Below are 14,514 nucleotides of genomic sequence, written 5' to 3' on the forward strand. Positions count from 1 at the left end.
CGACGTGTGGCCTTTGGACCAGCAAGCTGAAGCGGAAAACAAGGTCTGAGAACCTGCAACTTGAGAAGATGATGGTTACCAGCCCTGCATTGCCTCAGGGAAGAACAGGAACTACTCTACCATTCTTGAAGTGAAGGTACTTAATGAGACTAGGACAGTGTGGAATGGGGTAAGTGAAGAGAAGAGGATAGAGAAAGATAGCAAGTGAGCAATAGAGAGACAGGACGTCAGTGAGAAACAGATAGGGTTTATTAACTGTTGATGATGACATGTATAGAATTCTCAACTGGATTGGTCTGAGGAGTGTTTCATGACGGGCAAAGTATTTTTACAAGCAAAACGAGAAATAGCAATTGACTGTTTTATAAAAATAATTAGAATAATAAAGATAATGATTAAAAAAAAAAGCCCTCTGTTATAAGGTGACAACACTATCTAGTTTTCCATTTTAGCACTTAACAGAGTGGAACCTCTACTGTTACTTCAGTAAACTTTTGCTTTAATATCATTCTTCTCATTGTACTGGGGCTGACTTAGATGTCATTCTTGTGGTCCAACTTTCCAGCCTTATTTTTCTCAAGTTTGCTGCTTGCAACTCAGTGGAATATCTTTGAATATATATAACGTTATATACACATTATATAACGTTTATTATTTTTTTAATCAAGGACTAAGAGTAAGTCTGGAGCCAAGTGGCTTCTGAGTTCAACAGTCGATTGTCATAGGTCACCAAGGTTCCTCAGACAGCTCTGCCAGTATTTCCCTTGGAGAACTGATGTTTATACTATGGCATATCCATATGTCCATTTTTCAGAGAAATACTGGTATGGAAAATGTAACAACTTGGTGGCAGTAACCCACCAGGGAAATTCACATGTATACATTTAATAGCAACCAGACACATTTGTGCTATAATCTCACAAAAAAAAAAAAAAGAAAGAAAAAAAAAAGCCCTTATTTCCCTTCCTTCTAGTGAGGCAAAAAAGAGATCTCATGGTGAAACCAAGCATATGACCAACACGAAGGGTCAAGGTGAGAACCTACAGGTGTAATGTCAGGGAGATGCAAAGAGACTCCTTGCACTCCCAAATCTCCTCTCTTCCACTTGCTAAATCTTAAAATTTCTTTTATAGTATAACAAGCTACAACCATAGTAAAGATTTACAAAGCTGATGGCATGGTGGTTGGGAGTGCTGGATTCCCACATGGCTGACTGCAGTTTGAATCCTGGACCTGGTGGCTTGCTTTCTTGCTTTCCCTTTCTCTGTCTCTCTCTGGTCAAATGAAAAAAGAATCATAACAAATGGAATTAAATAAATAATCCTTAAAAAATTTATAAAGCCAATAATCTAAGAGAGTTTAAAAAAAAAAACTGACAAATTAACTCTGCAGTGAAAGTGACCACTGTTATATGACTTCTTCAGAGCTGGACCTGGGGGTGGGAGAGGAAGAGACCAACCTTGAGACTGTGTTCATTTGAATCGTGCATGTGTGTGGGTGGAAGGTGAAAAGGTAGGGAAGGAGAGTAGGGTTGGAACAAGGGCAAAAGAAAGGAGAAACTGAGGGCTTAGGAGTTGTGAGTGGCCCAGGGGTGAGAAGATCCAAGGCCCACTCCCTAGGGCCCAGGAATAGTTACTAAACTATGGGTAAATTGCTTAATCTTTCCAAGGCTTCTTTATCACCTGCAGAATGGTAATAACCTGTTTTTTTTATTCTACTTTTGTCTTGAGGGTCAAATCAGAAAATGTGCAAAGATAATTTCACAACTCTAGTTTAATATGCTAGTGGGCATTTGCATTATATCACAAAGGGCGAAGCAGGGGAAAGGTGAGCACAGAGATGAAGCCCAGACTCCAGTGCCGTACCTCGGCAAAAAACCACAGGAGGCTCTGCCCTAATAAGTAAGAGGTGGGAAAGAAGTTTCTCTTAATCTAAGATATGCTCTAAGGGAGGCTCAAGCTCCTAAACAGGTTAGTAACTAAGTAACTAAATAACAAGAATCAATAAGAACCAGTTGATCTTCCCCAAATCAGTCCTCTCAAGGGTCTTGTGGACCCAGGACCCTGAAGAGTTTCAGATGATTGTTAGTATTTCAGGATCTGTAAACTACCTCTCAGTTCTGGGGGGTAGGGGAGGGTGTCATGACAAAGTGTGGAAACGTTCTTCCTTCCAGCTCCAAATATTTCACAGAATCGAAGAGTCCAGCATCACCCCCCATGCTGACTTCAACATGCATAAACTAAAGCCTAAGGCAGTTATTTGGCAGAGTTATTTGGCAGCAAACACATCTATTTATTTTAGTGTACTGTTTACACTCTTTAGCAACAACCCATCTGTATCTTTTGATCAACTCAAAGCTATTTAAAAATATAAGAAGAAAACCGAATATAAAAGGTGGCGAGCTTAATGGAACAGGTGCCTGAGAATAGTACTGCTGAAAGATCCATAAATTTAATGCCCATAACCTGCTAGAATTCCAGTAACAGCTCTACTTAGTGTTTCCTCAGGCAACCACTGTTAACAATATAGCACCCTTGGTGAGTTAACCTGTAATCTGCCAAGGGTGGAAAAGACAGACATGTGGCTTGTCCAAACTAAGAGCACAGCCAATAGCATCAAGAGAAATGGATGGCCCTCTGAGATGCTGGAAAGTATCTGGCAGAATTAGTGACTAGAACTGGGGGAAGGGAGAGGGAAAATGAGACTTTCCACACGAGTACAGAACTTAGATCTTCACAATCGTCCAGAATCAGTCCTACCACACTGCCCCAAATAAGCTCTGGGGAATTTGAGCTTTTGGAAACTGGACAGAGTTCAGGTCCACCTTACTAAATCTTGGTTTATAGGTTGCTCATTCGGAAAGAACAATAGATCTTATACTGGCAGGACAAGCACACACTGTGGCTGGGGTGAGTATTGCACAGCAGATGGGGTGCACAATACTAGGCTGAGGGTGCACTAACTGAGCAGGGCAGAGAAGGAAACCTCTGCTGGGTGGCAGAAGGAGGTGTGGAGGATGCAGATAGTAGGAAGGGATGTTACTACACCTGGTACGTCCCCAAACAGGGCTGGGCAACCTCCACAGAGGAGCCTTGGAAGAACACCAGGCTGCTGGATATCTGTACATGCTTCCTCCAAAAGATGGAATGGAACTCAGAATATTTGGGGCTTGAAATATTGTGGCCTTGAAAACTAACACTGAATTCTGATTCTGGCCACTTGCGGAACCCCGAGGAAGACCACTGGACCCTTAGCTATAGCTGTGGTGTGTTCTTCACCAGTGAGTGGGTATGCAGCCAGTTTAGTCTTGGGTCACATTGTCTCTGACATAACTATCGGCAGCCCCTCCTAACCGTGCTCCTGGCTCCTAAATTCTCAGTTATGAACAAAAACAAAAGGCTCTGTCTGTTGCAAGTCAGGGCTCCTAGAAATGTCTGTGTAAGTACCCAGCTCAGCTGGAATGAAAATCCTCTCACCCAAGCCAGGCAGAGGGGAGAGAGGTCATGGGACACTGCAGGTGAGGACTGCGTACTTGTCAAAGGAGGGCCGCTCCCCGGCATCAAAAGCATCTCTCAGCTGTTTCACCAGGTTGTCCTGCCCTGGCAGGCGGAAGATGCCCTCTTCATTCAGGCCGTGCTCCAGGATGAACTCTGCACATTTCTCCACCAGGATGGGCACCAGATGGGGCCCGAATTTCTGTTCATAGGCCACAGTCTCATCCAAGCGCTGGCCAAATACCGCTGAGAAGAGAAAACACAGGACCTGCCCGTTATTCCGATTCTCCTAGGATGAACTGATGAGTCAAAGTGTTTTACCTATTTCTTGATTTTCTACATTGCCTGCAACTTCAAAGGTTTTAGTGCAAAGATACTAAGAACCATAGGAGACAAATCATTGTTATTTCTCGGGGCTATAAATTTGGGGGGGGGTGTAAATTTGGGACAGTCTCTGTCAGCCTTTTTCTACTGATCCACATTGTTCTATATTTAAAGTAACAACTGACGTTCACTGAGTATTTGTGTGCTGGGAATTATGCCAAGCACTTTGCATGCTGTTTTACATTTAATCTATTGTTTTCTTTTTAGTTTATCTCTTTCATGAGCGAGAGACACAGAGAGAATGAGCCAGATTACCCAGCAGGGTCTTGACACTGAGATACATTGCCAGTCTTCGGCCAGCCTGGGATCACATGCAGCCCTTTGGCCCATGCATGCTCAGTGTATACAGGGAGGTCCCTAGACGTGAACCTGGAACTTTCTCATGTGGGTCAGTCTTGCAGAGCATCACATTTTACTCCTGTGCCACTATATGATCCCATCTCATTTACTTTTTCTTTTTTTTGGAGAGGTTTTCGCTATAGGGCACGTGCGCTCACCAGACAGACAGAGACATAGAGACAGAAAGCGAGAAATCACCCCCCAGGGGGGATGGTCATGCCACAATCCCTTCTCCTCCATTCTCCTCTCGGGATCTTGGGCACGCACGCACAGGCACCCGGTGTGAGTTTTAAGCCACTGGGTCCGGGACGCGAACCGCGGTCGACTACGTGGGAGTCCAGTGATATAGCCATTACGCTAACTGCTGGTTCCCCCCATTTCATTTACTTTTGACAGCAGCTCCACAGGAGAGAGTACTGTCTCGACATGACTGTGAAAGACACTGAGCCTTAGAGAAGCCTAATGAACTTGCCAAGGTCAGGCAGCCTAGGGCACGGAACAGTCCAAATTCAAGTCCAGGCAGTCACCTCCTGAGAAAGTGTGCTCAACCTCGGCCTAAGAAGGCTGTTTTGAATATTGTTTCTGCCATAGAGCATGAAAGCATGAGGCCTATCACATGGACGTCCCATTCTGTATTAAACCACCATGCCATCTGAAATAATTTAGGTTGTTCTCTATGTTGCATGATTATAAACACTGCCACAGCAAACATGTTCATTCACTTAGCAGAGTTACTGGAATGTGTGTAGTACGATGCATGATTTCTGATTGATTGCTTATTTAATTAATGAACATCTGGATGGATCAACAGAGACATTGTATTCTTTTGAACTATTTCCTAAGGGCAAGTTCCCTACATGTAGAATTGCCAGGTCAAGTAGTTTGAACCCTTTTCTGACTTGATGGTATGCAAATTACTTTCCAAATATATTTTTCCAAATTACATCGCCTGCAGTAAAGCAAGTATGGACCAGCCTCACCCCTCCTCTCAGCACGTGGTTCGATAACCTCCCCACTCCAGCAGTAAAGGACTATTTTATAAATCAGGACAGTCGCTGTGGAGTCATTCTCTTACCTGGCCCCTTCCTGTCCCGGAGGTTCAGAAAATAGCTGTGGCTTCAGTCTCATCTTCCTTGATGTCCCTTTGTCATAATTAGGGCTCTGCTGTACCCAGCAGCCCAGTGCCTAGGATACCAGTTTGCCAAGACTTTTGCTTCTCCTCCTGACTCTGCTGGTTGGTCCCTATATCTGGTCTCTAATGAATGTGGATTCCACTTATAAGAGCTGTCAACTTACAATGGGGCTACATCCTGATAAGCCTGTGGTAAGTTGGAAATACTGCAAGTCAGAAATGCATTTGGAGTACTAACTCACAATATGGCTTTCACTTTTCCCACCATCATAAAGTTGAAAAATTCTAAGTCAAGCCATCATTAGTTGGGGACCATTTGTATCGGGCTCTGGAACCCTCCATGTCCTCTCCATTCCCATAACCCACCCAGGCCAGACTAGCCTCCATTCTCCCCTGTAATTGCTGTGGTCAATCTCTTTTCTCTACCATGTTTGAAATGCTCCTGGCACTTACCTTTCTAAACCACTGGTCTGCCCGAGCACCTCTTTCAATAGTCACCCACTTCCTCCACCATTGCCACAGTAGGCTTTCCACATTGCCCCTCCAAGCCCTGTGAGTCCTCAGACCCTTTCCTCACCACATCAGGTGCTAGGAGGTGAGGGAGTCAGGGTAGGAGAAGCTGAGTAGGTCCCCTGTGTTCTTTACCCCCAACCAGAACTGCCAGGCTCTTTTCTGTTTTGCTTGTTGCATTTCAGTGAGATTTTATTTGATTAAATATTTCTGTGGCTAAAGTTTGAAAACCCAAACTGGCATTCTTCAGGTTGACATTGGCCTGGCACCCACCCACAATTTTGGCTTGACTTCCTCCCACAGCCTCAAAATTATCTCATTCTGATGGTTCCTAAACACAGCGCTCTCTAGTCTCCATGTCCTCAGATATTCTCTTCTCCCTGCCCAGTCTCTTCTCTCACCACCCCCACCACACACACACACACACACACACACACACACACACACACATGCACACACACCATCTGCTGGAATGCTGGAATCCTACTTGTTCTTCTTGGCCTCCCTCAAATACCATCATCTCCACTCTGTCCTCCCTGACCTCCAGATGGACCCTCAGATCTCTGCTCTGTGTACTCACATCCCTTCTCAAGTATCCCAGCCCCTTACCACCTTGTGCTATAATGATCTGCATGCTCCTGTGTCCCCTGCCCCTGAATACCAGGAATACAAAAAGGTCTCCTTTCATCCTCAGTATTCAGCATGTCTGGCACAAGATAGATGGTCAACAAATTCTGCTAAACGACTTAATGAATGAATTTGTTTTTATGCAAGTCTTTTCCATGACTAATAGTTATTTGGGCATTTCTTTAGATTAAACACTAGTGGAGGTCTCCTTGGTAAATGACTTCAGCTTCATGCTGACATCTGTTAGCACCCTGCCAGGTGCCAGCAGCAGGCCCTGAGATGTGGGCTATGCAGACAGGTGACATGGAAGACCTGGTTCTTGCTTTCAATGAGCTTACCATCAAGTTATGAAAATAAAACGTCCACACAAATGGCAAGAAACAATTAGAGAATATCAATAGCCACACACAAGGTTTCTATTTCTCTGTAAAAGGGGTGCATATTTTCATCAAATTGGTAAAACATGATTGAAATGATCTGACTTAAAACCACAGATCACATGGCATTTGGAAAATTCTGTTTGAGGAGTCCAGGGAGGGGCTTCTCAAAGAGAGAGGCAGGTGTGTTTTGCAGCAGTGGAAATCTGGGCTCCAGGGACTCAGTGGGTCCCAGTGGGGAAAGACAGCCCAAACTCGATGTAAGGATGTGCACAGAGAAATGGAAGCTTTCAAGCGTGACCTTTGTTTCTAAGGCTCCACAGCAGACCTTCTACCCTGCAGGGGAGTTGGAGCCCAGCTTCTTTTTGCACCATTCTGTGCAGCTAGTTGCTCGCTTTTTCTCCTCATTTGAGTCTACGACCCTTGTCCTGGGTCCCTCCTCTTCTTCTCCCATGCCCTACACACCATTTGCACGTCACTCTCACCAGTGCATTTATTTCCCAACCCTCTTTTTCTTTCCAACTTTCCCACCCTGCCTCCCCCAGGTCACGGAGAGCTGACAGGTCATAACCACATAAAATTGTAAATCATGGAGATTTACAATTCCAATCTTCGTAAGACCTTGGTTCCAAATCTTTACCTCTCTCCTTGAACTTACCACCCATTTACTCCCCTCTCTGTCTTGACTAGTGACCTTGTCTCTTCTTTCCCTTATCTCTTTAAATAGAGGGAGATGTGTGAACTTCCTCACCCTCATTCCCTGTCTCTTTCACCCTCCTTCCTTGGTCTGTGCGTCAGTCCTGTCTCAGAGGAAGAAAAGAACCTGGGTGTTCCTCTAGAACGATGCTTTCCAAAACTGAATTCCTCCCTTCCACCTCTTTCAGGTCTTCCTCTTTCTCTTTGTATCTTAATTCTTTCTTTTTCAATTGAAAGAGCCCATGTGAGGCCCAGACTTGTTGTTGCACACTACTCACACACTGCTCTCTGCATGTTCAGACCACATGGGAGGCCGTGATTCAATTCCCCATCCAGCCTTAAGGCCAGGCACAGTGGAGTCTGAAACAAGAGATTCTTGAAGGCTGAAGGCTGGCCTGGGCAACACAGCATGACCCTGACTGAAAAAGAGCCAAGTGTGGTGGTGCATGCTCGTAGTCCAGCTGGAAGGCTGAGGGAGAAGAACTGCAATGGTGAAACCCCTGCCGTAAAAAATAAATGAATAAAATAAAATAAAATGGAAACAGAAAGAGACTACTTAAGCTTAGTTCTCTTTATAATTTATGAAATAAAAATATCTAATGAAGAATAAGAATCCGATGGTGTTGATTTTCCTTCCTCTTCAAGACTTTCTCCCTATCCAGGCTACAAAACCAGGCACTCTCATTCTATTCTCACCTTCCTGATGACTCTTTTACTGTGTCCCCTACTCCACCTGATCCTTTAGTGTGTCATTTCCTGGGATTCCAACTCAGACTTGTTTTCTTCTTACTCTAGTTATTTTCCTTGAGAAAGTTCATACAATTCTATACATTTGGGTATCACCTATAAACTGATAACAGAAATCTGCATATCTGGTCCAGATACTCCTTTCTCGCGCTCCATCCCCACAATGGCGACCCTTTCCATTTCTTTTCCAATCTCACTTTCACACAGCCTCTAAATCACTGTTCCTGTAGCCTTCTGCTCAGGCAATAGCATTCAGTCAATCAGTCGAGTAGTCACTCAGTCAAGTACCAGGTATCTGCAAAGGCGCTGAGAATACAAAGCTATTAATCTGAGGTACCTGTACCCAAACAACCAATTATCAAAACTGTACATGTTAGAGTTATCCTCAACACACTTCTTTCCTCCAAATAGATCAGTACATTCCAAATACACTTTAATCAATCCTCTGTGCTCACTGCTGCTGTCTATATGATTGTAACGGTTTGTGTTTGTTCGTTTTTTGCAACTCTATTTTTGCAAATTCCTTCCACCAGAATTCACCAAATCATTCAGTAGATATACACTGAGTATATTCTCTGGATAGGGTTCTTTAGCAGCTGGAGACCATGACAGAAAGAGTGAAAATAGTCTTTACTCTTAAAAACTCCTTGACTAATGCCCTTCCTCTGATTTCTCACCCGGAAACCCATCTTCTGAGTCGTCTCAGAAGGAATTGGCCATTCCTTCCTCTATGCTCTATGTACCTCTATTTTATCACTAATCATGCAGTTTTATGATGATTTATTTAAACACCTCTCTCTCTCTCATTGGACTGTGGGCCTTTCAAAGGCAGACAACCTGTCTGGCTCACCATCTATTTTTATCTCCTGGCACAGAGTGTGGCATATGACAGACTAGTCCTCAAAGAGCTGTTACTACCACTGTCTCCCATCCCTCCCATTCTCCATCCCTTCTCTCTGCTCAGCACTTCTCCAAACCTCCTCTTGTTGAGATCAATGTCCTTTACATTTTCAGATCCAGGGGCTAAATTCTTGGTCTTCATCTTAACTGTTCTACCAGCAGCATGCGACACAACATGCCCTTTCTCACATGGCTGTTGATACGCCACTTTCTCTCAGTTCTCCACATATCTCATCAGTTACTCCTGCTCAGCCTCCTCAGAGGATTCTTCCTTTTCTCTTTGTCCTCAAAACATTGAAGTATCAGGACCAGCAGTTGGTGTAATGGCTATGTCTCTGGACTCCCACGTAGTTGATCGCAGTTTGAGTCCTGAACCTGGTGGCTTAAACTCATGCGGGGTGTGTTTGCGTGCGTGTCCAAGATCCCGAGAAGAGAATAGAGGAGAAAGGATTGTGGTGTGGCCATCCCCCCAGGGTGTGATTCTTGCTTTCTGTCTCTCTGTGTCTCTGTCTTTCTGGCGAGCGCACATGCCCTATAGTAAAAACCTCTCTAAAACAAACAAGAGAAACCACATTGAAGTGTGCCAGGGCCTCCCTTCCTCATCTGCATCTTTATAACCCCATGACTTTAATTAGAGCTGCTATAATGAAGACTCTGAACTACATCTCCAGCTTAAAATCAGAGCTACTCCCACCAACAAGAACCAACCACTATGTTTTCCAGAGACATGAGGACCAATTGTGTCCCTTCTTCCATGAGAGGAAGTGTATCCTTGTTTTCCTGAGTTTGTCTAGGTCGGTTTTGTCACTTCATCTCAGAAATGACAAATGAAGAGTTTGGCACCCAAAACATCCCTGAAACTCCATAGATTCAGTCCTAACTTCTCTGATTTTGGGGTCTTGAGGGCCACTCTTTGATTCTGGATGAACATGAAAAAGTCTATACATGAGGAATTGGCTACACAGAAAATTGAGGAAGAAGCCAGTGAAGGAAGAAGACAGTGAGGCAGGACTTACTCAAAGGCTGTTCTCCATCCAAAGACAACATGAGATAAACCCAGGCCCCCTCTTCTCTGCCAAGCTCTCTAGGTTGTACCCACTCCTTAGGGAACTGCTGTTCCATGTCTATCTCCACCCTCTGGCAGTAGGACAGAGTTTAATCAGCTCATTCACTTGGAACTCATCATCACGTTGGGCCAGTCACCATTAGCAGAGGCATTTCCATCTTAGTGGGTATAAAGTTTAATTAATTAGTTATAATTATTATAGCTAAAGTAATTATTATATTATTAAATATAATGTGATTATTATAATTATTAACCAATTTAATTAACTAAGTTCATCTTATGCTGGGACCTGCCCTAGATGCTTTCATGTATACTATCTTATTTAGTCCCTCTGAGAATCCTAAAAAGTAGATATTATTATTCCATTTTATAGATAATAAAACTGAGACTTGGATTAGGAATCTCTCCAATGGCCTATTTACCTTATAATTCTATATTCAGTATTTTAATTCTTTTTTGCTTAAAACCAATGTGATAAAATTCCAGATATCATCAAGTCTCAAAAAGAGTAATTAGGGTAGAGATTTTTGGTGCTTCTTTCATATTTCTCTAATCCCGGATCATGTCATCCCCACCTCCTCTCATACCAATCCACCCTGCTCTTCTCCAGCCCCCAGATGTAAAGCTTTGAATAAAAGCTTTGAACACTCCCATCCTGAGCAACCACAGATGGACGAGACCTCTTCACCACAGACTAGGTAATGCTCTCAATGTCATCACTCTTGTCATCACTCAAACACCCCTCAGTTGAGAAGAGCCTCTCTCCAGCCCTCCTCCAGGCCAGCTTAGGGTTCTCCTGGGGAACCTCCCCTCCTCTGTGACTGCCAGCCCAGCACTGGTACCTGCTTCCCAGGGGCTCAGTTCCTGGAGCGTCTTCCATCCCTAGCAGGAGGGGGCAGAGGAGCTGAGAAAAGTGTCTTTTGCTGGAATAACTGAATCACAAAATAGGAAAGAAGTACCTTTCTTTCGGAGCTTGGTGGTTTTCCTCCTGAAATCCCAGCAAAAGAGCAATACCAGGGCAGGAAAGCTGCATCCTATTTCCCACCGCGGCATCCTGGGAATATGAGGCATGGCGGGGCCGGCTGGACTCACAGCCTCTGATGAGCCAGCTCCCGGCCTTCCCTCCTCCCCCAGCTGGAAGAACCGTCCTCTCCCACTTCCAAATCAGCACATGCTTGTAAATACTGCTCAGGTTCTGACTCCTGCATGGAAACCGTGGGATCTGTCGGCACCTGCCCAGCCCTGCCGGCCCTCCTTCCCACTTCCCCTCCCCACTCACCTCTGCATACATGATTCTTGGCTTTTACAGAGTGAACATAAAGCTGTCAGGGCCCGTAATAAAAATAAGTGCCTGCTTTTACTTAGTAGCTAATTGTCAACTGCCATTCAGGGGATACTTCAGAGGCAGTTCAAAAAGAAAAAAAAAAAAATCCCACACACAAGCCCTTACCAGCATTGCTTCATATATCAACGTGTCTGGCAAGAACACAGAATTTCACTTAGCGTTTATGAAGCCAGCCCACCCTTCCCTGGAAGTGCTTTCAGAGTTGCACGTGGCTCAGCTGAGACCTCAGAGATAATGATCTTGGAGATGGAGTTTGGGTAGGCTGAGATGCTTTCTCCTACCTGCTGAGAAGATTTAGCAAATAGCACAGCAACCTTGCCAGATGCACTCGGGAGACTTGGAATGGATTCTCAGCATCACAGAGGGACCGGAAGGAGCAAGGAGGCCAGGAAGGGCCCTGGGGCAGTCTCATGCTGCCAGGTGTTCTTCCCTCCATCCATTCACAGGCCAGGACCTGAAGACTGATCTTCAACACCACCTTCTCTCTCCACGTAGAATTCACTCCCACGTCCTGGCTATGTTACTTCTGAAATGTGCACACCTACTCACTTCTCTCCATCTTTAAACTTCCACCCTTATCCAAGCCACCAGCTGTCCTCTCTTGCCTGGATGACAGCAAGAATTTCACATCTGGTCTCCTTCCTTTGCTCTGATATGCTACCTCTATTCCAATTCATTCTCCACACAGTAACTAAAATTACCTTTTAACTATAACCTGATATTATTGCCTGTTTGGGGGTTGGCAGGTGACATGGTGGTTAAAGGCGCAGGATTCCCACATGGCTGACCACTGTTCAAGCCCTAGACCTGGCGGCTTGCTCTTTCACTTTCCCTTTATCTCTCTCTCTGTCTCTGTCTGGTCAAATTAAAAAATAATAACAAATGGAATTCAATAAATAAATAATTCTTAAAAAAGTATTATTGCCTGTTTTTTGAAATCCCCAAGGGCTACGTATTGGTCTTACGGTGAAGATCAGCATCCTCCACATGGCTATCTCAGCTATTGCCACCTTTGCATCATTCCGGACCCTGTTCTTTCTGTCATGCTATTTATTCCCTGTGGTGTAGACACCATTCCTCTCCCTGCTTCTCATCTCGTTAGCCTCTGTCAGCCCTTCAGGGTTGAGCTCAATCATTGGTAGTTCAGAAAAGCTTGCCTTGACCTTCTTGACAAGAACGTTTTTTTCTGTACATGGCATCATGTGTTTCTCCTTCAAAACAATTTCCACAGCTTCATATTTTTCTTGGCTTTTTAAAAAATTATTATTATTATTATTATTTTTCTGTATGCCTTCAATAAGATTGTGCGCTCCTTGAGAGAAAAGGTTTCATCTTTGCGTTTTCTCTCCTCTTTCTCTCTGTCACTATAGTACCCCTAGTGTTGGCGTGCTGCCTGGCACACACGGCACACGTTCAGAAAACAGCTGGTGAGTAAATGAGTAAGTAAGTGTACATCTAGTGTTAGGAGCCAGGGGAAGGAGAGAGGAGGGAATTAGTACAAGTAGTAAACACCATCCCGCTTGGTGTTCAGTTTAGAGCGAAAGGATCAGAACACATGGGATAACAACGAATCTTAGAGAGAGCCCATTTCCCCAGGCTTCCCTGTGCTGTGGACTCTGAAATTATGTTCTGAAGGGTGCAGAGAGTGTCAAAGAATGAGAGGAAGATAAGGAACCCAAGGCTTATAACGATTTGGTATTTACAATCTATATGCCTCGTGCTAGCAAACACACAAAATCACAGGGCCTGCCCCAAGGCCTTACAATAGGGTTGGGAAAAGACTTTAAGGTGGATACAGGTTTTAATATGGGGATCCAAAGGAGGCATGGCCCTCTTGCTAAAAAGGGGGATGGTTTGGAGAAAATGGGCAGAAGTGAGTCTGGAAACGAGTTGTCAGGGGTGGAGATGTGATGGCCTCAATTCCATTTCCCCTACCTGAATCAAGAAAACCTAGAAGCACACCTAGGACTTCTGGAAAAAATAGTTGGTCTAACATTTCCAGTCTTTTAGAAGAAGGTTGTGTAAAAGGGGGGGTAAAAAATTGACCCTCTGAGAAGAAAAAGGCTGAAACAGCGAGGCGCTGCTTTCCAAGGTGAGAGGGATATTGAGAGCAAATGGTGAGGCAGGAGGAACCAAGAGAAGCTGTGGGTGCCATGGAGACCATGTGGGCTCTTCTCTCCAGTCAAGGGAGAAAAAGAGCCAAAAAGGGGACCGAGGGCAGGAAGAGGTGTGAGTTCTGCAGAAGTGACTTCTAAAACTTAAAGTTGGAATTCCCCACCTAGTGTGAAAAAAGGAGTCCCAGGTGTCTGAGAATATCCTGCTGTTGAAAGCAACATTATTTGTGCCTAAATATTTTTCTAGGGAGAGTTTTCTTAGGTTTTATCAGATTCAGTAAGTAGGTCCTTGAACCATAAAGAGCTTTGCCAAAGTTGATGAGCTTCAACTTGTTTAGAGAGAAATGATTCTGGAAGGAATAACCCACTTACTGAGTAACTTCTCAAATAAGCTGATCATTGTTTATCAAAGAGGAGAACCTGAAGGAGTAGAACACGGTACTGCCATGGGAAATTGAGGTCATTCTTCCACTCATTCATTTCACAAATATTTGCTGAACATCTACTCTGTCAAGCACGATTTAGATTCTGGGACAGAGTAGTGAAAAAAGACAGAGAACGCAATTGCTGTCCCGTAGATTGAAACCTTCATTCTAATGACGGGCAGAGTGACTGTAAAAAAATAATGATAACAATAAAAATTTAAAAAAAAGCAAAACGTTAACATATTCGAAGAAAGCACCATACTAAGGAGAAAATCTACACAGAATAGAAAGCTAGGAAGGGCTAGGGGTGAGAAAGAGGTTCAGTGTAAAACAGATAATCAGGAAAAGGCTTACTGAG

At 44.1% G+C, this 14,514-nt stretch overlaps 1 protein-coding gene across 2 annotated transcripts in view; it reads right to left on the reverse strand.

The window, feature by feature from the left end:
* The window catches only part of ARHGAP25 (Rho GTPase activating protein 25), a 95,481-nt gene that overhangs the window by 23,801 nt on the left and 57,166 nt on the right, over positions 1 to 14,514 (reverse strand). For both annotated transcript variants that reach the window (XM_006151293.3, XM_027772988.1), the window contains exon 5: positions 3,533 to 3,740. In XM_006151293.3, the coding sequence (XP_006151355.1) occupies positions 3,533 to 3,740 (208 nt within the window). The remainder of the gene's footprint in view (positions 1 to 3,532; positions 3,741 to 14,514) is intronic.

This window comes from Tupaia chinensis, unplaced genomic scaffold, assembly GCF_000334495.1.
Source record: "Tupaia chinensis unplaced genomic scaffold, TupChi_1.0 Scaffold000316_1, whole genome shotgun sequence".
NCBI classification, from domain to species: Eukaryota; Metazoa; Chordata; class Mammalia; order Scandentia; family Tupaiidae; genus Tupaia; species Tupaia belangeri.